This window comes from Vitis vinifera, chromosome 3 (assembly GCF_030704535.1).
Source record: "Vitis vinifera cultivar Pinot Noir 40024 chromosome 3, ASM3070453v1".
Taxonomy (NCBI): Eukaryota; Viridiplantae; Streptophyta; class Magnoliopsida; order Vitales; family Vitaceae; genus Vitis; species Vitis vinifera.
This window is the reverse complement of record NC_081807.1, coordinates 2,536,463-2,559,679: the sequence shown is the minus strand read 5'-3', so window position 1 is coordinate 2,559,679 and position 23,217 is coordinate 2,536,463. Positions and strand designations below refer to the sequence as shown.

The 23,217-nt window shown below is 33.9% G+C and overlaps 4 protein-coding genes across 4 annotated transcripts; 2 read left to right on the top strand and 2 right to left on the bottom strand.

Annotated features, from left to right (window-relative positions):
- Positions 1 to 4,543: 4,543 nt before the first annotated feature.
- Positions 4,544 to 6,067, top strand: LOC100243569 (signal recognition particle 43 kDa protein, chloroplastic). The gene has a single exon (XM_002282170.5). It carries the CDS (start codon positions 4,716 to 4,718, stop codon positions 5,835 to 5,837), a length of 1,122 nt encoding a protein of 373 aa, XP_002282206.1. The 5' UTR covers positions 4,544 to 4,715; the 3' UTR covers positions 5,838 to 6,067.
- Positions 6,068 to 8,938: 2,871 nt separating this feature from the next.
- Positions 8,939 to 11,958, top strand: LOC100258993 (uncharacterized). The gene is made up of 3 exons (XM_002279387.4): positions 8,939 to 9,939; positions 10,040 to 10,225; positions 11,386 to 11,958. The coding sequence occupies exons 1-3, from the start codon at positions 9,481 to 9,483 to the stop codon at positions 11,671 to 11,673; spliced, it is 933 nt and encodes a 310-aa protein (XP_002279423.1). The 5' UTR covers positions 8,939 to 9,480; the 3' UTR covers positions 11,674 to 11,958.
- A 901-nt stretch (positions 11,959 to 12,859) lies between these two features.
- LOC104878036 (phosphoprotein ECPP44) lies at positions 12,860 to 14,798 on the bottom strand. The gene is made up of 2 exons (XM_010647727.3): positions 13,609 to 14,798; positions 12,860 to 13,461 (listed from the first exon to the last, which is right to left on the bottom strand). Exons 1-2 carry the CDS (start codon positions 13,738 to 13,740, stop codon positions 13,093 to 13,095), a joined length of 501 nt encoding a protein of 166 aa, XP_010646029.1. The 5' UTR covers positions 13,741 to 14,798; the 3' UTR covers positions 12,860 to 13,092.
- Positions 14,799 to 14,887: 89 nt separating this feature from the next.
- On the bottom strand, positions 14,888 to 17,588 carry LOC100241879 (lysine histidine transporter-like 8). Its single transcript, XM_003631487.4, has 5 exons — positions 17,069 to 17,588; positions 16,615 to 16,748; positions 16,083 to 16,513; positions 15,845 to 15,976; positions 14,888 to 15,718 (listed from the first exon to the last, which is right to left on the bottom strand). Exons 1-5 carry the CDS (start codon positions 17,332 to 17,334, stop codon positions 15,200 to 15,202), a joined length of 1,482 nt encoding a protein of 493 aa, XP_003631535.1. The 5' UTR covers positions 17,335 to 17,588; the 3' UTR covers positions 14,888 to 15,199.
- Positions 17,589 to 23,217: the final 5,629 nt, after the last annotated feature.

Sequence of the window (23,217 nt, the reverse complement as noted above, 5' to 3'; positions counted from 1 at the left end):
TTAGATTGAAAAAAAAAACGAAAAATTAGTTATATTTTTATCTTAATTTTTTGGAAAAAAAAAATGAAAAAGTTAAATTGGAAGAAAATAATAATAATAATAATGGAGATTTTCAATTTAAGCAAGTCATGTAACCTAGGATTGCTTGAGCGATTGCTTGAACAATGTCATTGAAGTATTCATTTTAAAGAAAAAAATAAAATATCATTGAATTGGTTTCAATGAATTTAAAATTTTTTTGGTCTTTAAGTAAAAGATTTGGATTATTTTTGGGAGTGATTTTGAAAACCGTTTTTTTTAAAACAAAAATTAGGGTTGTGCTCAGAATGTTTTGAAATTTTAAAAATTGTTTTCGATTGTTTTTAGAAACAAAATTCTGCTTCACGAGTAATATATAAAAAGTTGGTTTTTGAAAAACAATTTAATTTTAGAATAAATTCTTTTTCTTTTTTTGAATGTTTTAAAGATCAAAATATTATTTCATTGGGTGTTTGTTTTATTTTTTAAATTCATTTTAAAAAAATGGATAATCATTTGGTAGGTTGTTTTTTCAAAAATGATTTCTTTTTTTAAAAAAAATTTAATTATATAATAAAATTAAGTGTTTCTCATTAAAAATATGTCTAAAGAAAACAAAAACCACTATAAACAAAAGTGTTTTAAACAAAATCACTCCACAATCTACTCTTATATTTATTTTGGAAAATTACGAAGGATTTTTTTATTGAAAAAAATCAATTTTAATTAGTTATGTATCAATTTGGATTCCCTTGTGTCATTAGGGAAACACAATTTAAGATTCAAATTTAAGAATCGTTCATAAATTCACAGTCAATAGTAATAGTTAATGGTTCCAATTTGTCCTGAAATTTAGCTTTTGTGATTCAGAATGACTTTTTAATTTTAATGGAAAAGTTACAATCACAACATTTCAAAATTGAATTCCAATTAAATATCTTCCCATATTTAAAAAAAATTTGTTTTATTTTTAAACATAAAGTAAAACCTTATTTTTTTTATGCAAATATTTTTGAAAAATAATTTTCCTAAAAAAATTACATTCTTAGCTAAGAGTAGCTTTTAATTGTGATTGTGATTGTGATAAAATTTAGGTCATACCAATTTTGTTGTGTTTTTATTAAAAGCGCTTTAATGGAAAATCACAAATAAAATATTTATCATTGGAAGATGGGAAAATTGACAAGTTTGATTTTTAAATATGTTTGAAAATATACATTTTTATCTTTTTATAAAAATAAATATTTTTTTCCATGAATCATTTTTACACTAAAGTATATTTTTTAAAAAAATTAAAATTTTGATTAAAAAAATATATTTTGATTGATATATAAAAATTATATTGATTCTTTTTTTAGGTTGAAATTGAGCTTCTTTAAAATTAAATTTTATTTAAATAATCCATAAGCACTACTTTTATTTAAAGAAGCACTTCTATGTATTATGAAGCATTTCTCAACTTCAGCTTATAGTAAAGCCCAAAACCAATTCCAGGGTTGCTGGGCCTTATCAACCATGGGTGGAAGAGGTTTTGTGTTGGGCCTGGTTGGATGTATCCAAGTTTTGCCAGCACCATAGCCCATGTTGTTGTAAACAAGCCCAATATCTCTCATGGGCCTTCTCAAACGTCTCTCTCTTGGCGTAAAACCTTCACATTTGTTTAAAAGCCCTTGGATTTATAAGTCAAAAAATAAAAAAATTGGAAGCTTCAATACTCTTAATTTTTTTTAGAATTAATAATTCATTTATTTTGGAATTAATATTTCATTTAAATTCTAAATAAAGAAACTAGGGTCTTGGTTTGGTGATGTCTTTGGAGTGAAAATGCCTAAAGAAATGGGCTCCAGCCGAGCCAAAGAGCCCAATATGTACTTTTGGGCCGAAGACCTGTCTCTTTTGTTTTTTTTTTTTTTTTGTTAAATAGTTTTTCATGTTTTGGAAAATTATTATCTTTAAGTTAAATTGCGCATTTTATTTACATAATTATTTTGGAATTAATATTTCATTTAAATTCTAAATAAAGAAACTAGGGTCTTGGTTTGGTGATGTCTTTGGAGTGAAAATGCCTAAAGAAATGGGCTCCAGCCGAGCCAAAGAGCCCAATATGTACTTTTAGGCCGAAGACCTGTCTCTTTTGTTTTTTTTTTTTTTTTGTTAAATAGTTTTTCATGTTTTGGAAAATTATTATCTTTAAGTTAAATTGCACATTTTATTTACATAATTTTTTAAATTTGTTTGCAAACATCTTTTTATTGATTTTTGTTTAAATTTTAGATAAATTCAATATATTTAGACTCCAAAAAAAAACCTATTTGAGTTGACTTTTGAAAAGTCAAATGTGCTCTTTACCACGGTTGGCCAATTTTGGCAAAAGATTTTATATTTGAAAAAAAAAAGTAATATAAAAGGAAAAAAAATGTTACTGTTATAAAAGTTTTATTCTCAACTATGATTATGAAAAAAATTCTTGCACCCTATGCTCGATCATAAATATTGTAGGTTAGGAAAGTATTAAAGTCAACCCATATATGTTGATGATAAATTATTAGCTATCATTTTCGTTTTACTAGTTAAAGTGTTCAAATAAGCTTTTTTATCGGGCTTAAGCATCTCATTAAGTGTGGGCTTTAATGTGTAGGGACATTTGATTTGATTTTATTTTTATAATGGGTCAAAAATAAAGGCGGTGAGTTACCTCTATCCCAATTCCGCTTTGTTTATTTAAAATAATTTTAATTTTCATTGCATTAAAAAACTTAAACAATGCCAAGTGGGGCGGTATGAGAAATTCTCATACTTGCCCCACCCCATTTATCCTTTTTTTATTGAAAGATTTTTAATTTTTTTAAAAAAATATTTTAAACTTTTTTAATTATATTTCTTAGCCTAAGGATTCTCCTAATCATGTTTCGATAATAACAAATGATAGTTAAGTTACTAATTGGTTTGAATTATAAAGAATTTCAGGTATTAATTTAAAAATTCATCAAAGAACCTAATGAATGCAATATCAAGATTTTTGAAAGATCTTTTAATCATAGGAAACATATGTAAGATGAATGTATGGGTGTACTTAGGATTTTCATATCATTTCCATATTTGAAAACTCGATTTATACATTAAAGTTACATTTCCATCAAAATTCGAGTTCTATCAAATAAATCTTAGGCAAATTGTTTCAAAATTGACATATTATTTTACCTAAAGACATTACCTAAGTGCTAGAAGCAAAAAGACTAGAAAAAAAATATAGGTTTTTGGGCCAAAAATGGTGAACCGGTTGAGGCACTAGCCAACCTGCTCAACCAACTAGGGTACCGGTCGACCGATTACTCCTTCTTGATCAAGGTCTGATCGAGAGATGAAAAAATCTTATCTCTCTTCCAGTAGCATTTCTTTCTCAATCGAGGGATTTGTCTTCCCAGTCGAGGTTCGGTTGAGGTTCGATCGAAGGTAACGATCACCTGCCAAACATTTAATACTTCAATGGCTAGTGAACTGGTTTAACTGTCGAACCCCAGCTCGACCGATCGAGGCTGCTTTTTGGTTTTTTGGCACTCGATGTTAGAAACTTATAAATTAAGAGTTTTACTTCATTTATGAGTAAGAGAACACCTGCATTTATTTGTTTACCTATTTGTTCTTGCCATAAAAGTTCTCATTCTTTTCTTAGTGCATTAAATCTTTATTTGCATATTCTTTAGTGCACCTTTGTGATTCATCCTAGTTTTGAATTGTATTTGAGTCATTGTTGAGCTAAGTTGACAGATTCAAACTTGTTAATTGAGTGTTAAAATCTTTAAGTGAGTGGAGACTTGAAGAGATTGTGTAAGAGCCAATTGAAGCAGAACTCTAAGTGTAAAAAGTGATTAGAAGCTTGGTTGATACTTCAAGTATAAGTGGAACCTTCATTCGGTTAAGAGCTTGAAGAGAATTGGTGTAGGTAAGGAAGTGTCAAAGCACTATAGATATGAGTTTGTTTTCTATAACCTTATCTCTTTATATATATTTGTGTTTCTTGTTCTTAATTTTATTGTGTTTAAAAAGATTTTTTTTTTTAACTCCAATTCACTCCCCTCTTATGTATTTTTATTTATTTAGAGTAATCCTTTATTTTTGAACATTAAAATAAATATATTTTATAAATAATTAAATTATTACAAATTTTTATAACTTATTTTATTGAAAATTATTTTATTATTTTTATTATAAACTATATATTAAAATTAGGAAAATAAAAAATAAATGAAATTAAATTTATATATAATTTAATGGGAGAAGACAAAAACTGAACCGTTCCATGTGATTGGGTACCCAAAAAACCCACCCCATTGCATCCCTAATTGTAAGCCAATTCTAAAAATTTAATTAGAATTAAGTTTTTAAACAAGAAAATATATGTTACATTCTCTTTTCAACTTTAATTTGACTTGAGTTTTTGCTTCTTTAATTTTACAAAATTTTATTATGTGTAATTGTGTAAAATTGTGGCCATAAAAAAAAAAGAAGGAGAATATATGTGGACTTAGGAAAATCTAGCGCTCAATACTAATTTGCAGACATACCCAGGAATAGGATCAAAAAGAAAATGGATAGAATATCTTATCCACCCCAAATCTCCATCCTTTCCTCCCCTTGGATTCCACAGTCACACACCCTCCAAAACTCCCCACTCCCACCACCTCCACCGCCACTCGATGGATGCTCTCTTCGTGAATACTTCTCTCTCTCGCCTCAAACTCTCCCCCAAACCCACTTCTCTCTCCCCTCTCCCCTCCCTCCCTCTCCACTCTCTCCACCTCCGACCCGCCCGTCGATTCAACCTCACAGTCTCTCAGAAGCAGTTTGAGGAAACAGAGGAGGTGTTGAAAGATGAAGTGTTCGACAGCTACAATGAGGATGAGTCGTACGGGGAGGTCAACAAGATCATCGGCAGCAGAGCGGCGGAGGGCGGGAAAGGGATGGAGTATTTGATCGAGTGGAAGGACGGCCACGTCCCGACGTGGGTCCCCGCACGTTACGTCGCCGGGGACGTGGTGGCGGAGTACGAAAGCCCCTGGTGGACCGCGGCGAAGAAGGCCGACGACGCCGCGCTGAAGGCCCTGTTGGAATCCGGCGACGGCCGCGACGTCGACGCCGTCGACGAGAATGGCCGGACCGCGCTCCTCTTCGCTGCGGGCCTGGGGTCGGAGGCGTGTGTCCAAATCCTCGCCGACGCCGGCGCGGACTTGAACCACCGCGACAACGGCGGCGGCGGCTTGACGGCCCTCCACATGGCTGCTGGGTACGTGAAGCCCGGCGTGGCTCGGCTCCTCATCCAGCTGGGCGCGGATCCAGAGGCGGAAGACGACAGGGGACGTACGCCGTTGGATCTTGCAAGAGAGATGCTGAGAGCAACACCCAAGGGAAACCCGATGCAGTTTGCGAGAAGGCTTGGGCTCGAGAATGTGGTGAGAGTTCTGGAAGAGGCAATATTCGAGTACGCGGAGGTGCAGGAGATTATGGAGAGGAGAGGGAAGGGTCAAAATCTGGAGTACTTAGTCAAATGGAAGGACGGTAGTGATAACGAGTGGGTCAAAGCTGGGTTGATTGCAGAGGAACTGGTGAGGGACTTCGAGGCCGGGCTAGAATACGCTGTGGCGCAGGGAGTAATGGGGAAAAGGACTGGAGATGATGGGAATATGGAGTACTTAGTGAAATGGACGGATATAGATGAGGCCACGTGGGAGCCTGAGGAGAACGTTGACCCTGATTTGATCAAGGCGTTTGAGGAAAATGGGGCCGCTGATCTAGGGGCCCATGTTGAAGGTGGGTCATGATTTCAGTTGGGTGGGGCCTCTATTGTTCCTATATCTCAATGTAAAAGGTTTTGGAAGTTGATTTACAATAAGTTTTCATGTCTTAAATTTTCATATTGTAATTACAAGATTTGTGGTGAAAAGGGATGAGAGAAGAGAGAGAGAGTGATTGAAGGAATGCCTTCAATCATACCTTTCTGTAATTACAAGATTTGTGGTGAATGCACGTGGGTCCCATACACATTTGATCACATGACATATATTAACAATGTGACATATGATGAAATTTTGAAGACTACAAATAAAATCAAAATTTTCTATTATTGTCAAATTAAAAATAAATAAATAAATATTCTTCCTATTTAAGTAAAAGTAAATAAATATTCTTTTATTGACAAATTTCTTTAATGAAAAAGATAAGTTGTTAGAAACAAATAATCAAGTTCTTTGGATGAAGCAACTAAGTGCCCGTTTGGCAGTGATTTTTAAAAGTGTTTCTACCCTTAAAAACACTTTTAAGTGTTTTTGGGATGAAAATAAAGTGTTTAGCAAATTTTAAAAAACACTTTTGAAAATCTGGAAAAACACTTGAAGTGATTTTTAGAGAATCACTTGACAGGTGTTTTTTTTTTAAAAACACTTCAATTTTTTTGAAATATTCCAAAAATGCCCCCCAGTGATTCCCGATATCTTTCTTCCCTTTCGTTCATACTTCTCTTTTATTCAATGTTTTTTTTTTTATTATTATTTATTGATTTAGATGTTTTTTGTAAATATTTTTTGAAATTTTAGTATAGTGATAAAAAAAATTATTATTTTTAATTAGAAAAGTCTTTTTTTTTTTTTAGAAATTAATAGGTAATCATATATTGTTTTAATTTTAAAATTATCTTTTATTAATTTTAAAATTATCTTTTATTCAATGTTATTTTTTTAGTGATTTAGATGTTTTTTCATTAATAAAAAATTTTTTTGTTTATCATACCATTTTTTTTAATTAAAATTGTATGTCCTTTTTGGTAATTTATTAATATTAAAAGTGTTTTTATATTTATACAATATATTATCAAAAACACTTTAGAATCATTTTTTCTGATTATCATAAAAGTGTTTTTCACAGAAACACTATAGCAGAAAACACTTCAAATAAAAACACTTCCACTAGAATCACTACCAAACGGGCTCTAAATATTAGGAAATTCCAAAATTTAATTCAATAGTTTCACATTTTAATAGGAGGGTGACTTGCTTCATTGAGGGGACTTTTGGGGATCGGTAAAATGACCCTATACGGAAAATGAGGCTTCACAAAAAAGAAAAAGTTTTACAAAATCTCCTTATAAGTCCAAAAAATGATATAAAATGCTATATTTTCAATTTTTCGCTTTTCAATGAGTTCATTTGAAAATAAGGGTTTGTTTGATTGCTGTTTTTGAAAACTGTTATGAAAAATAATTTTTAACAACAGTTTTTTGTGTTTTCAAAAAAAAAAAAAAAAAATTGTGTTTGAAAACTGAATTTTGGAAAATAGTTTTTGTTCTAAAAAAAAAAACATGTTTGGTTGAGTTGATAAAAAAGTTTTTTAAAATAAGTAAAACAAAAAGCATGTTTGAAAGTTAATTTTTTAATTAATATTGTTTTCTTCCATTAATTTGATATTATAAATATGTAAATAATTTTCATATGTACAATTCATTTAAATTTAAAAAATTATTTAATTTTGAAAATTTTATACTAGTTATAATTTTTTTTAAACAAATGATGACTTTGTCATCATGTGTAAGTATATTAATTTCAATAATTTAAGGAATAATAAAGAGTTTGTGGATGGGGTTATGGTGGTTGGGTGAAATTTACCTTTGTGGAAACACAAAAAAAACAGTTAAGAAAAAAAAAATGAAAAGAAAAAACAAAAAACAATCTATTATTTGAACAGTAAAAAATAATGAAAATATTTTTTTATTGTTCTCAAAAAAATAGTTTTTGAGAACACAAAAAACAAAAACACATCTCATTCCCCAAACAAATTTTCTGTTTTCAATAACAGAAAATAGGAACCAAACAGGCCTTAAGTTACTTATAATCCTTGATTGATCTCTAAAATAAAAAAAACGTATTTATCATTGTCTGTTATCAAAATGAAATAATTAGAGGGATATATTCTTCTATAAAAGAATATTATCAAAAAAATTGTCCCTCATATTTTATTAATTTTAATAAAATTTTTGTTTAGCATTATTTTTTCTACTATTTTACTTACATTGCAAGAGCGTCGCAAAATTTATGTGCACAAAAAGACCCTACAATGGGTATACATGGCTTCATCAGTTTGGTTTTAGGCATTAAAATAAAACTAAACTGATATAATCAATTTTTTTGCATTATGAATTAAATTAATTGAACTTAAAGAAGAAATTGACTGATTCGATTCAATTCAATAATAATAATTGATCTAAATTAGTTTACTTTATTATATTCAATTCAATAGTAATAACCTATCTAAATTGGTTTAATTTATTAGAGAATATTTTTTAAAAACTATTTTTTATAATTAATTTTTAAAACAAATCCGTAGTCTTGAAGTTATAAGTATAATTTCAAATGTACCAAAATACCCTTTACTAGATTGTATATAAATCTAAAGTGTTTTGATGGGAAATGGGTATAAAAATATTCCATGAAGGGTATTTTTATTGGAAAAAACGTTTCTACTTTTTATTTTTTTGTTTTAAAAACATGGGGTCATTTTGACAATATGGGATTGATTATGTTTTGAATATTTTATATTTTAGAAATGTAAGAAGAAGTCACGGGCATGTCAAATGGGACCAACTTAACCGACCTTGAGATGTGATCTTAGAATCCTTTTCAACTCTCTCTCAATATCTAACGTCTATTAAGCCATAATTTTTTCTCAAAATTGATAATCAATTAATTAAAAAATATTAAAAAAAATACCAAAAGGGTTAAAAGAAATAAAGGGGGGACAATAGAAGAAATCCATCAAAATATGTCCCAAGTCCAACCGCATGTGACATGGGTCGTAGAACAATGGACCAGCCCAACCCTCTCATTTACATAAGACACCTTCCCCAGAGCGTGTACGGCACGCTCCATCTCATTCGCCTAATCATCCCCTCCCATCGCATTTTCTTCGCCTCAAAACATTCGGCCCGTGGGGTAAGACGGTCGAAACAACGTAGGACTCGAGAAGCATGAAAAGCGTGGACAATACGCACAACGGCGCATCATAGTCCGGCACAAATGTCCGTTGTATAAGCAAACATTGCCGTACCGCCTCTCTCGCTGTTTTTGAAAAACGTTTTCAGAGGGTACTCTGAAGTCTAGACTCTCTACTCACTCTCTACTCAGTCTCCAGTCTCCTCTTCTTCTTCGTTCCGTATTCCGTTTATGCTTTCATTTGCTTTCCGGCATTACTAGAAAAACAATAACAAAAACACCCCAAAAGAAAAAAATTAAAAAATCTCATTGTTTTTGAAAAACATTTTCTGAAAATGGTCTCTCCTCTCACGCTTTCTGTTTTTCTTCATTCCATTTTTGTTTCTTATCCCTTTCGCAGCATTTATTGAGAAAACAAAAAGTGGCAAAAATAAAAAGAAAGAGAAAAAGTTTCTAAACCCTAACATCTCCCTCTCTCTCTCCAATGGCGGTGACAATGCACGCCAAGTCAGACTCGGAGGTGACGAGCCTGGACGCGTCGTCGCCACCGCGGTCGCCGCGGCGGCCTCTGTACTACGTGCAGAGTCCATCGCAGCACGACGTCGAGAAAATGTCGTACGGCTCGAGCCCCCTCGGCTCGCCGCACCACTACCACTGCTCGCCGATTCACCACTCCCGCGAGTCCTCCACCTCCCGATTTTCGGCCTCCGTCAAGAACTCTAAGCATGCCAGCGCCTGGAAGAAGATTCACCGAGACCTTGAGCTTCGCGCCGCGGCCGACGCTGAAGACGATGACGATGACGACGACGACTTCTATACCGCCGCGGACGGCCGCGTCAGGCTGTACCTCTGTTTGGCCTTCGCTTTCGTCGTCCTCTTCACGGTGTTCTCGTTGATCCTCTGGGGCGCCGGGAGGTCGTACAAGCCCAAGATCATCGTCGAGGTACGTGCCTTGTCTACCGTGTCCACTCCGGTGTCCCGCTGAGTTGGTTCGGTCACTCAGCCTGTGTTTTTAATGCCATGTTTTGCGCTGTGATTGGCAGAATGTGGTATTCCGGAGCTTCAACATACAGGCGGGGATGGATCAAACGGGAGTGCCCACAGATATGCTGTCGCTGAATTCGACGATCCGGATTTCGTATCGGAACCCAGCCACGTTCTTCGGCGTACACGTGTCCTCCACTCCTGTAGAATTTTACTATTACCAGCTCAAGGTGGCTTCTGGGCAGGCAAGTCGTTTTAAAAAGTCCGTTTTACCTATTGCTTTATGCATTGGGTTACCGTCAGTACTAGGGTAAGATGGTCATTTTGTAGGTGGTCCAATCCTCCGCTGAGAGGCCTATCATGTTGACGTATGGATACAGTGGTCAAAGCCCTTACCACCAATTATATGTAGGGTTTCCTTGATTGGAGTGCTTGTATAAGGCTGCAACACTGAAAAAACCAGGCTCACATAGCCATCATTCTGGAATTTGATAAAGAAGTTCCATAGAAATGGATTTTGAAAGTAGTATGTAAAAGGGAAAAAAATAGTTAACAAAATGGGTTTTCCATTTTGTAGGGGAAGGCACTCAAGCCTTCTGACTGTTTGCTTTAAGTAAATTGGATTCTTAAGGAACTGTCATAATTACAAGGAGAAAACTAGGGTGGATGGGTAGGTCATATCACTTACTATATGTTTGGCTTTTTGGAAAATGGGGGGAAAATGCTGAAGAAAGAAAATAGAAAAAAAAAAAGGAAAAATAACAAAAATGGAAAATAGATTTTTCATTTATTTTTTTCTTTTATATATGGAGTAAATGATTAAAAATGTGTACTTTTTAAATCTATTTTGATTATATTTGATTTTCTTTACCTATTTTTCATGCTAAACCAAAGGTAAGAAAATGATTTTTCTTTTTTTTAATGTTATTTTTTCTTTGTTTTAGTGTTTTGGACAACCAAATATGGACTTAAGAGTATGCTTCATCTAACACTTGGGATAAATGACTGTGGGAAAAAAAAGGGGGAAAAGAAATACAGAGAAAACTAGAACTTGTAGAGCTTTGAACTTCAATTGCTGGCTAAAAGAATCTAACATCTAATGTAATACAACTGAAATAAATCAATTGAATAATGTTAGGACTTCAAACTCCTATAGTGGTGTTTTCTTTTTTTTTTTTTTTTTGGTTTTTTCTTTCAATTTGCAAGCCATCTGAATTCAACCAGGAAAGGCATGCCAGGAGGTGGACTGTGCAGGCTTTGCATCAATGACAGCCTTACCTGAACTTATTCTTTCTTCATAAGTGACTCCCTAATGGTTTTATACCAAATTTTTAATTGGTTATTTAGTATTACCTTAGAGGTGTTATGTTGTGAGTGTCTGATTTTAAGTGAATGAATACCATAGATGAAGGAGTTTTATCAATCAAGGAAGAGTCAGAGGTCAATAGTAATGGTGGTGCTAGGGCATCAAGTGCCACTCTATGGAGGGGTGTCGGTTGTTGGAGGCGCTAAAGACCACCTTGAGAAGGTAGCAGTGCCACTGAATTTGACATTTGTGATGAGGTCGAGGGGATACATTTTGGGAAGGCTTGTGAAGGTCAAGTTCCTCAAGAGCATCAGATGCCCTGTCATTTTAAGAGGTGACAGACTTGCCAAGCCCCTCAAATTGGTAGATTCTTGTATTTACAAGTGAATGATCTAGCCCTTTTATTTACAGTTGCAGGGTTTTGAGCTGACTTAAATGGATAATTCAGTTCTTAGCCTTTTGCCTATTGAATTTGTTCTGGGTTACAGATTTCATGTACTTTGTAATTATGTAGGATCCATGATTTGATGCTTTTGATATCAGGATGTGAATGTTAGGATTTATAATATGTTTCTCCTTATTCCCAATGTAAATTTCATTAGTTTTGTTGCAAAAAATATCTTTTTGATATAAAGAAACATTTGCCTTTCAGCTATCTTTATGGAGGCTTTTCATATCAAATGTTGCTGTTGATGGTAGAAAAATGTGATGATGAATCTTAGAATGCTCAGGAAATATTGGTTTCTGTTTATGCTCGAACTTTGTACCTTACATGAACTTACGGAAACCTATCCTGCCAGTTGCACTTGTCTTTTTGATATTTATTGCAGGCCTTTCTTTAGATCTTGAAAGCAGTTTAAGGCAAACTAATGACAGTTGCACTGGACGATAGGGGTTTCCTGTTGGCTACATAAACAAGGAATGAATGATCATAGATGCCTGGTGAATGAAGTTTAAAATGGTGATTGGTAGCTAATTTTTGCATTACTATGTTCAATATATGAGCTGAATCGGTTTGTTAAACCTTCCTATTTCCTATGAATCAGCGTCTGAAAATCATTACAAATTAGAAGAAAAAGGAAGCCACTTCATTTGGGGGAATGATGAAAAACTGGTGGCCTCCAAGATTCTGTTTTCTTCAAACAGTTATGCTACTAACATGATGAGGATAATGTGTATGAGATAGATCAGGAGCACCTCAACAGTATCCAAAGGGTTCATTCTTCCTGTAGAATGACCCCTTTTTTGCAAAAGGGATGGGTATGAAGATCCCCTGCCATTTTACCTCAATCCAGCCCCGACATGTCCTCAATCTCAAATGGGGTAGAGTTAGTTTGATCACCATCCATGTTGTAAATGTGCTTTCTTGCTGTAGTTTGATCACCATCCATCTTTGACCTCAATCCAGCCCCGACATGTCCTCAATCTCAAATGGGGTAGAGTTAGTTTGATCACCATCCATGTTGTAAATGTGCTTTCTTGCTGTAGTTTGATCACCATCCATCTTTGACTAGGTATTTTCCTCCCTTTTAATTGTAGATAACTTATGTAGCTGGGTGATGGATATGCCACATGAAAAATGCAATGATGCTATTCTAGACTTCCAAATTTCCCATTTAAGTTGGTTTAAGATTCAAACTCGCTGGCCTAGATGCAAATACAATAACACCCTAGAAAAACAGTTAAGAAACCAAAATCACCAAATCAAATACATACAAGCACTGGAAGCGTTCCAGAAAAACACAGCCTAACAAGCCAACAACACAGTCAATATCCTGAAGACAAGTCCCCTAATCAGTTTCCATCTTATTTCTCCTTGTCCTTCTCTTCTCCATTCTTATGGGATCCTGGCAGCTTCTCCTTTATCTTCTCCAAGATTCCTTTCTTTTCTGGTGAATGTTTGTCTGGGGCACATTCAGTTGGAGTTGCATGATCAGCCTCTTCACCTTTCTTGTGCTGGCCAGGAAGCTTTTCCTTGAGTTTCTCAAGAAACCCTTTCTTCTCCTCTGGGTTTGTTAATTCTTCCTTCGACATTTCATCACATTTCTCTACTGGAACTGATTCATCCTTGTGCCCATTAGGTTCTTCCTTTTCATGTGATATCTTTTCCTTAATCTTCTCCTTCAATCCTTTTTTCTTCTTTTTCTTCTCCCCCGCTTGTTCCTCATCATCAGACTGAAGGTTTGAAGCAACAAAAAAGAGTGTTAATACAGTTTTGAAGCAACAAAAAGGAGTGTTAATACAGCTTAGAAGGAAACTTCGTTATTTAGTTGATGAATGTGCTGTGATTGGGTGATATGATTCATTCTAATGAAAGTTTACCGAACTAGAGCTGCTATGATGCTGGTGGTGCTCTTCTGTGAGAGTGCTCTTCTCTTCCCTTTGGGGTTTTGACACTTTAACTACATCCACATCTGTCATAGGTGCATCCTCTTGTGGGTGCTGATCTGCCATTTTGTTAGGCGCTAGAGAACACGGGTGGTAAGCTAAATGGGAAAGTGCTTTAAACAATAGATGATAATGAAGACTATGCTTTTGTTTCCCACTGAAGAGAGTTGGGTTTTATAGGCAAAGCCAATGCTGATCCAACTCAATAAGTAGTTATTAAAATTTAAAACAAAGGCGGGGAAGCAATTTCAGTGCTATGATTCCTTAGTATCACCGACCAATGAATATAAAGGAAAAAAAAAAAAAATTGCAGAAGTAGGTTGTCACGTGCCATCCAGAAAGTGTTGTACATTGGCCATTGGGAGGAGAAAACTAAGAATGGACGGTGTGGACGGTGCTGTACAAATCAAGGAGTGTACTGTGTCTGCTGATAACAAGGGTTACAAGATCAGAAATTGTGAGTGTCCAAGAGTAAGGCCCTTGTGAGTTGGGTTGGTTGTATATTATTAATAACAGAGCATGTGATTAGATGCTAAGCTGCTTGTATAACAGTAAACATTTGTAGCTATATGAAAGATAATGCTATCTTAGTATTTTTTTTCAGTGCTATTACACTGATAGTAGGTATTGGCACTTTGTTTGTAACTACTGCAATTTGATCAAAATGAAGCAGAGTTGCTTTTGAATACACCTTTAGGACGATACTTTCTTCTACATTGGTGGAGATGCAGAGACTGTTCCCGATGTGAGCTCTTAGACAAGGAAGCTGGCCAAAATCATACATGATATGTTACAGGGCCTCCCCCAACACCATTTCTTATATCATGATCAGAAGAGAGTGGAATTATGAACCAACAAATGCATTGGTTTTAGGCAGCCTTTTGGTAGTGTCCAGTCTCACAAGACAAATTTTAGAGATCATGAAGTTGGAAAACAAGATGAAGGTAGACAAATTTGAAGAATATCTAGGTGCATGCTGCAGAGTTTCGAGGTCTCAGGTATCTAGGCTTTTAGTATTGATGGAAAATGGATTCCCGGGACATCAAGTTCCCAGGCTTCTTGATTTTTGCATTCCTTGTCTCTCAAATTAGATGAGTTAATGAAAATTGAAAGACTTGTGCATATTTTGTATTGTCTCTGCAATTGTGAAGAATCCAGCAATATACACTGCATGAAAACTACAATCTAAAACCTTATAGATCAAAGTATCAGATTATCTTGCTTGAGTATATTTATAAGTCATCCATTTATGTGAAACAAATCTCAGATAACACATTTGGGTTGAGTTTATACACTGCTAAAGCAATGAAGCCATTGAAATTATCTGTATAAAACTGCATTTTATGTGATTTGATCCATGTTTGAAACTATCATTGTCACCTTGGTATGCTCTTTTCTCTCATTGGCTAGCCAGGTGCACTTCTTTCCTCTTGAATGGAAATCTTCTTGGTTTTCTTTCCTCAGATTTCATCTTCATTATTGTAAGAGCCAGAACTGTACTCAAGGTATGCGCTTTCCATCTGTGTTATGACTGTGGGGGCTTCAATAGAGGTGATAAGTGAGTGTTGAAGAAACTGGCATCTATGCCTTTGTCCACTATCTTCCATACTGCTGCAGCAACTAACAGGACACTGAGTATAATGCCTGAACAGCCAAGTCCCAAATTGAGATACCACATGGCACCATACTGACGGGGTTTCTTGATGGCGATCCACATGAAACATGGATAAGCAAGTGTCAGAGGCAATGCGATCCCTCCAATTAGAGGACCTAAGCTTCCCAAGAATGAAACTGCTACTGCTATGAAAGTTGTCAGTCCACCAAAGAACACCCTGATTGCTGCACGGACCCAACGTGAGCATGGCTTATTCTTCTTGCTGATGTACCTGAACTCCAAGTTGTCGAAAACTGGCATGGCATAGATTTGGTATGAACACAAGCTGTTCACCACTATCAGCAGGTATATCATCCTCATCACTAGCTTTTTGGTGTTTTGTCCATGGAACTCTGAAAATGCACTTAACAACCCTCCATTTGCAGGTATCTGGCATCAATTGAAGCACACACTGTAAAACCAGCTTATGGTGGGACTATCGTTGGGCAAGATAGAAAAATTCAAATTGAAATCTTCAGCCCTTGAAAAAATTGAACTGAAGGAAATGCTACTTACCCTGTTTCCATAAGCCCAGTATCCGGCTATTGCCAGTGGAAACAAACATGCAGCGGTTATGGAACATGAAACAATCACTCCTCTCCACATTGGCTCTTGTGATGGATGTTTTGGATTTGAAGGCATTGTCCCCTGCATCATCATATGCATTTTACATTACGAAAGCTGAATGTTGTCATATGTGTTGAGAGTTAAAGCTTGATGAGTTAGAGAACCGTTGAAGGATATGAACATTTACCTGTATCTCAAGGACAACATTGTGACCTCTAAATGCAAGAGCAATCATCCCAATTGCAGTCAAGACTTCCCCAATTCTTGCCATCCTTGATTCTGCCTCTGGTGGGCTGTATGACACACCAGCTGGCCTGCCCTTGGTGATGGATAGAATCCAAAGGAAAGTACAGTAACTGATGGCAGTGGCTGCGCCGAGGAGTGAGACACCAGCCATCGAGTTCAAGTTGGGGAGCTGAGCCACGATGATTGCCAAGCAAGTGAACACCATGAACCACTCGGCCCCAGTTAGTTTATTGGCAATGCATGAAGAATCCCCACACACAGTTCTGAAGAGAAGCTCCATGCTACCGCCCCCATAGTTGATCAGCATCACACAGGTACCCCCAGAGAGATACATCACTGGGAACAGAGCAAGCAACTTCCCCAGCTTTGGACCTGAAAAACAGTCTCTTTATATTTACACAACTCTCTTCTACACATCAGTGGCTGATAAATAAAAAAAAAAGTGAAAAACAGTCTATCCTCCTCCTCCTCACCAAAGGCCACAACTGAGAGATGAAGGTATCTGCTGTACCGGGTTCCAGGACCTGGTTCATGAAGCTGCACAAGAAGCCACTTGGTGTAGAGCTGCCACGCAAATGCCAACAACAAACATGCTATTCCCCAGAACCTACATACAGTCAAAATCAGCCTCAAGATTTCAAGCCATCCATTGGTATGCTTCAATAATAATCCAAACCCTTTGAAAAGTCTAAGAGATAATGCCAATTGCTAAGTAGGTAGGTACCAGCAATCGAATACGCACAAAGTAATTAAACTAAGACTCCTGCGTCCACCTCTCTTGACTCCACAGATATAGTCAATATAAAAAATTTTCAGATCCTGATTCCGGGAAAGCGAGTAAACTAAAGCTCAGACCATCTAAGGGATTTTTTTTTTTTTTAATAATTATAAAATTAAAAAGAATTATGTATAATAATTTTTGCTTACCATCCCAACTTAGAAAAAGCTACGGGAAGCAAAAAAGCCTGAATCCCTATCCCTGAGGCCAGCAAATGAAATGCAGAGGTAAAGGCGCCGCCCTTTCTGGACTCGGTGATAGGGAGCCATCCTTCTTGTGGGCTTGGCACCTCCTTCCTGGAGTCGGAGACCGGGAGCCAATCCTCCTGTGGTTTTGGCACCACCTCCTGAATGGGGCTGGGCACGGTGGTAACCACATGGACAAATGGATACTCTTCCACCATCACCTCTCCCATGTCTTCTTCCTCTCTGCAACTCCTCCTTCTTCGGCCGGTTTACAAGGATTTGAGCCCGAGCTTTTCCGAGATGTGTGATATGCGTGTAATTTTTCAATGATAGTAAAGTTCAAGCCTCTAGGAGATGCGTGTAATTTTTCCCATGTCTTCTCTCTCTGCAACTCTTTCAAGCTTCTAGGAGATGTGTGGTAGGCCGTGCAATTTTTATTCGTCCCGAAGCTTCAGCCTTTTGGCCGCTTGTACAGTGAGCACAGGAAACGTGAGAGGTGCATGAAAGCAGAGCATCTCCTAGTATCTATAGGAAAGCACATCCCTGATGTCTAGGCGGATCAACCGAGTGACATCACGTGCGTGACGCATGTGGACACGTCGAGTGACATTGCATTTTGCATACGTGTCCTGCACTGTGGCAGGGTGAGCCACGGTTGCCGATGTGAATTTGGGTCAAAGTTGTTGGTATTAATTATTAAAAAATTAACATGGTTAGCTTAATTTGAGCGACTAATCCTGTGTCATTAGTTTAATCAAGTCTTTGTTTAGGATGATCAGAAAAAAATAATTAAAAATTTATTTATTTTTATTTTTTTCATATCAAGAAAATGAAAATGAAGAGTAGAGTAGGGAAAAGGTAGGAGGCGAGAGTTAGGTGTGAAGGAGTATGAATGAGATGGGTTTAAAGAGACGCGTGATCAAACCCTTTTGGAAATGTCTAAGTCAAATGGGGAAAGAGAACAACTTTTTCCTTGCACGAGATGGTGGGGATGGGTAGAGATTCTAGAGACACATGGGATGAACGTGGGGTTGATGTAGCTGATACTGTTTCATAATGTACTATTTTATTCTGCATTTTTTTAAATAATAATAATAATAATAATTTTTTAATAAATTCTTCAAATGTAATTTTTTACAACTTTAGGGATGTGATATCAATAATTTAAAGTTTGAAAATTAATTTTAATAATTAGTAATGATTTGTATCATTTCCAATTAATAACAATTTTAAAATCTTATTTTTATTGATTATTAATAATTATTTTTCATTAGAAAATTAAGTTAGTATGTTGTATGAGGTAAGCTCTTTGGGTTGGAAGAAATAACATTTTAAAACAAGTGAATTATTTTTAACAATTAAATTAAATTTGAGATTTTTCTATATATATAATTTTAAATTAATAAAAGTAATATATGAAATAACATAATATACCAATAATTTAGTTACAAATATGATATTAATCAATAAACAATGTTTATAAATAGATATATCAAATGCTATAATATATTAATATATTAATTATATTAATAGATAATATATTGTAATATATTATAATAAATAAGATTAACATTTTTCGTTTTTAAAATTATTTTATATTTTTATAATTAATTTAATATTTATTATTTATAAATGGACTCATATTATAGGTTATATTAATTATAGAAATTTATTATGATAACTTTAGGAATGTAAAATATCAATATTCTAATGTTTGAAAATTTGTTTTAATTATTAATTATTAATAATTTATCATAATATTTTAATAATTAACAATGATTTGTATTATATTTCCATTTCATTTCATAAGAATTTTAAGTTATGTTTGGTTCTTGGAAATTTTGAGGGAAAATGCAAATGAAAGAAAATAGAAAAGAAAAATAAAAGGAAAGAAAAATTGAAGGAAAATAAAAAATGGAGTTAAAGATGATAAATTATTTTTATTTTTTACTTCAAACTCATTTTATTTATTTTAATTCATCAATATAAAGATTAAATAATTTTAAAATGCATAAGTTTCTAACTAATTTTAATTATATTTAATTTTCTTTGGAATATTTTATAAGTCAACCAAACATGAGAAAATCATTTTCCTTGTTATGTTTGGTTCCCGGAAAGTACAAAAGAAAGAAAAAAAATGTTAAGGAAAATGATTTTCTCATGTTTGGTTGACCTATAAAATATTCCAAAGAAAATTAAATATAATTAAAATTAGTTAGAAATTTATGCATTTTAAAATTATTTAATTTTTATATTGATGAGTTAAAATAAATAAAATGAGTTTGAAGTAGCACATAAAAATAATTTATCATCTTTAACTCTATTTTTTATTTTCCTTAACTTTTTATTTCCTTTTAATTTTCCTCTCTATTTTATTTCTTTTACATTTTCTCTCAAATTTTATGAGAACCAAACATAGCCTTAATATTTTTTTTTCTTTCCTTTGTACTTTCTGGGAACCAAACATATAATTCTTTTCATTTTTTTTTTCCCTTTTCCACAATACCTCTCAACCCCTTTTGGAAAGAGAGTTAGATAATTTTAGATCAAAGACTAAAAATCTTCTCCTCCAACCCACCCAAGGTTTTCAAATATGGATCCTTGGAGTCATAATTAAAAGAAAATGGATGATATGGTGGAGGAAGATACCATACTTTATATTTTGTTCTCCTTTCTCCCCATCATTCTTTTTGGGGTAATTGGCTGTAACCCTTTTGTTTCCTTTCCATACATCCATTATTGTCCTACAAAGAAAAAACTCTTTGGAAATTGGAATGTACACAAGTGTTTTGCTAAGTGGCTTCAAGTCTAGGTCTCCCACCTATTTTTTGGTTTTTTAAATGAAGCAATCTTGTGACCACATAGGTGCATCATTATTTTCCCTACTCAAGTTGTTTTCAAGTGGACCACTTGGGGTTAGAGTATATGTGCCAAAAGAAAACCTAGGCCTAGCTACCCTCGTTGAAAATTTTAGTGGTTATAATTGATACCGGATAAAAATTTATTAAATGAAATTCATCAAATATAAATTTATATATTTGAATACAAAGAGTGTTGTGGGTTGATATTTACCTATTGAAATAAAAATAAAAGTAATTATTTTTATTGTTCTGATTGATTTGGATGTAGAACCAGAAGTCGTGATTTTTATAATATGAGTGAGTTTTATATTTGAGAATCATAGTTTAAAAATAATTATTTTAAATATAAGATTCATTTTTATACTCTAAATAAAATTATGTTACTTTCAATTTGGTATTATACAAAGTGATGTTTGGTGTGTGGGCTTGACGTGTTGGAAAGAGGTTGGTTTGAAAATTTCATCCTAACATTGAAAATTTATATTTGACTTCTAATGGTTACCTTTAAGACTTAGAAAAAGCTCTTAGAGAGTCTAATAATAGGTTTTCTTTGCTTTTTTATTTTAATATTCATGTGAACTTTTATAAATTAGGTGCATAAGAAATGATAAGGTAGAGGAAAAAGACATAAAAGTGGGATTAGAAAATGTGTCCCAATGTGGAACATGGGGAGACTAAAATAATGAACGCCACTTTCATTAACATTTAAGTCATATCACTTTGATTAGAACCATCTTATCATGTTATTGAAAATCAAATTAATTTGTTGAGGTTTTGAGTCTTAATTTTTTTTAGTACGTCTTATCTGGTTGAAGAGATCTATAGTGAGTTTTTTTTTTTTAACTAAGTAAATATCATTAAATTTGATTCTTGATCCCGATATGAGACAAACTTTTAACTGAATAGACATATTTGAAAGTCATACGCATCTATTGCGTATAAAACAAACAATACATATAGTGACAGAACCCAAGAGTACCTTAAGACCTGATCTAGTTCTTAATCCTATGACATATGATAAGTGGTATTGTATTTGCGTGAAAGATGATTAGATCTACTTTAGGGGAAGAAATTTAAGATATTATATAGTAATGAACTTTTTGTTTTAATGATATAGACGTGTTTTAAAATCATAAGAATTAATGAAGTATAAAATTAATAATATTTATATAAAAGGAAATATGCTATTTTAAAATAATATAACGGAGATGTATTTTGAGAATGGTTATGACTTTGTGATCCCATAACGATACTTTCTCAGCTACTTTAATTATTATATTTAATTTTTAATTAAATCTAAATTAAGTGCGTTCAACATTTTTCTCTCGATGTTAATCCTCCATGCAAGATTTTGGATATTTTTCTAGCCTCTAATATGAACACAACTATGGGAAACTTTAAAGAAAGATAACATTTAAGAAAGAGGTGGGAAAAGAGATAACACCACTTCCATTAATACATAAATTATACCACTTTGATTACTATAACATTATCCTACATTGGAAATCAATTTGATTTATATTAAATTATAAATCTAGATATTTCTTTATATTTAAATATCTATCTCCCATGTCCAATGTCTTAACAAAGTTCATTAGCAGACCAGGAAAAAACCAAAACAAGACCATTTGCTAGGTTGATATAACAAAAATGGAGTGATGACTATGACCTCATCTCCTTCACACATTTTACTTTCCATGGTGGAAGATGGGAGTTAATGGGTTGGTTGTGGGCATGGGTTTCGATCATGGATTCAATCTTGATGGAGAGTTGATTTGAGGGAAAGATGCCAAATCTTCAAATATGAAGTAGTGGAAGCGGCCTTGAGGTCCACCCCTACTCTATCAATTGGGCTATGCCTCACAATGTTGCATTAACTTCATAAATAAAAATATCTTTTCAACCATTAACTCTTGATCTTCTATGAGAATTTCTTGGGTGATATTTTGTGCAATGAAAAACTGGGTATTAGGGTTTTTAAATATAAAATGTTTAATTAGGTGACTATACTTTTAGATATAGCCTATCTATACGTTTATTAACTAATATGTTTTATATTGACAAAATAACGTTTCTCGAAATGAGTAATATCTGTTAAAGAGCATGATATATATGTTGAACCCAAATCTTATAAGTTTAAACTTTTAGTAATATTGGTAGTTTAACATGGTATTAGAGCTTAATTTGGTGGGAGGTTTTGTGTTTAATTTGCATATTTGTTTTCTTATTTGTACATTTGTGAGTAAAAAAAAAAAGGTTTATCTGCATTTGTTTTCCCTTATTTGCCTATCTCTCCATGTGCTATATAAGGATATAGGGCCGTATGTCAGGGAGAGTATTAAAGAGTATGACATTCATATTGAATCCAAATCCTACAAGTTTAATCTTTTAAAAATATTATCAAGGTAACAAAAAAAGAAAAAAGAAAAAACTGGAGGGTGTTAAAAAAGATGATATTTATATTAAACCAAAATCCTACCAGTTTAAACTTTTAAAAAAATCGGTAGTTTAACAATATTATCAATGCCTAAAAAAGGGGGACTATTTGCATTTGTTCTTTCTTGTCTAGGGAAAATCGGTAGTTTAACAATATTGTCAATACAGAAAAATTGTATTTGTTCTCTTTTGTTAGTTTATCTCTCCATGTATGGGTACAAGGGTCGCATATGAAGGAGGGTGTTAAAGAACATGATATACATATTAAACCCAAATTCGATAAATTTAAACTTTTAGAAAAATTGATAATTTAATAATATTGTCAATGTTATTATCATTAGTAATAAGTTATGATTAGTGGTGTTATTCGTAACCAAGATTGCAAAGGAAAATATCTTTGGTAACATTAGCTCTTGATCTTCTATGCGATGAAAAACTGGGTTTAAGGATTTTTAAGTATAAGATCTCTAACGGGATGACCGTACTTCTAGATATCCCCCATTCCGCCGCCCCTTGGAGATGGACAGAACCCAAAGGAGAGTACAGTAACTGATGGCAGTGGTCGTGCCGAAGAGTGAGACACCAGCCATTGAGTTCGAGTCGGATGGCCATGCAAATGAACACCATGAGCCACTTGGGGCGCCAGTTAGTCTATTGGCAATGCATGAAGAATCCCCACATAGAGTTCTGAAGAGAAGCTCCATGCTACAAGCTACATCCTCCTGTAGTATCAGCATCACACAGGTACCCCCAGAGAGATTTGTTACTAAAAGTCAAAGCATAAAAGAGAAGAAAATAAAATCAGGGCTTTTTATT

Excerpts from the sequence above, each read along its gene's own strand:
- LOC104878036 (XM_010647727.3), bottom strand. The coding sequence starts at position 13,740 with ATGGCAGATCAGCACCCACAAGAGGATGCACCTATGACAGATGTGGAT. Across the intron at positions 13,462-13,608 it reads ATCATAGCAGCTCTAGTTCG|TCTGATGATGAGGAACAAGC; the intron begins GTAAACTTTCAT and ends TCAAACCTTCAG.
- LOC100241879 (XM_003631487.4), bottom strand. The coding sequence starts at position 17,334 with ATGGGAGAGGTGATGGTGGAAGAGTATCCATTTGTCCATGTGGTTACC. Across the intron at positions 16,749-17,068 it reads GCTTTTTCTAAGTTGGGATG|GTTCTGGGGAATAGCATGTT; the intron begins GTAAGCAAAAAT and ends GACTGTATGTAG. Across the intron at positions 15,719-15,844 it reads ACTGGGCTTATGGAAACAGG|ATACCTGCAAATGGAGGGTT; the intron begins GTAAGTAGCATT and ends AATTGATGCCAG.
- LOC100243569 (XM_002282170.5), top strand. The coding sequence starts at position 4,716 with ATGGATGCTCTCTTCGTGAATACTTCTCTCTCTCGCCTCAAACTCTCC.
- LOC100258993 (XM_002279387.4), top strand. The coding sequence starts at position 9,481 with ATGGCGGTGACAATGCACGCCAAGTCAGACTCGGAGGTGACGAGCCTG. Across the intron at positions 9,940-10,039 it reads AGCCCAAGATCATCGTCGAG|AATGTGGTATTCCGGAGCTT; the intron begins GTACGTGCCTTG and ends TGTGATTGGCAG. Across the intron at positions 10,226-11,385 it reads TCAAGGTGGCTTCTGGGCAG|ATGAAGGAGTTTTATCAATC; the intron begins GCAAGTCGTTTT and ends TGAATACCATAG.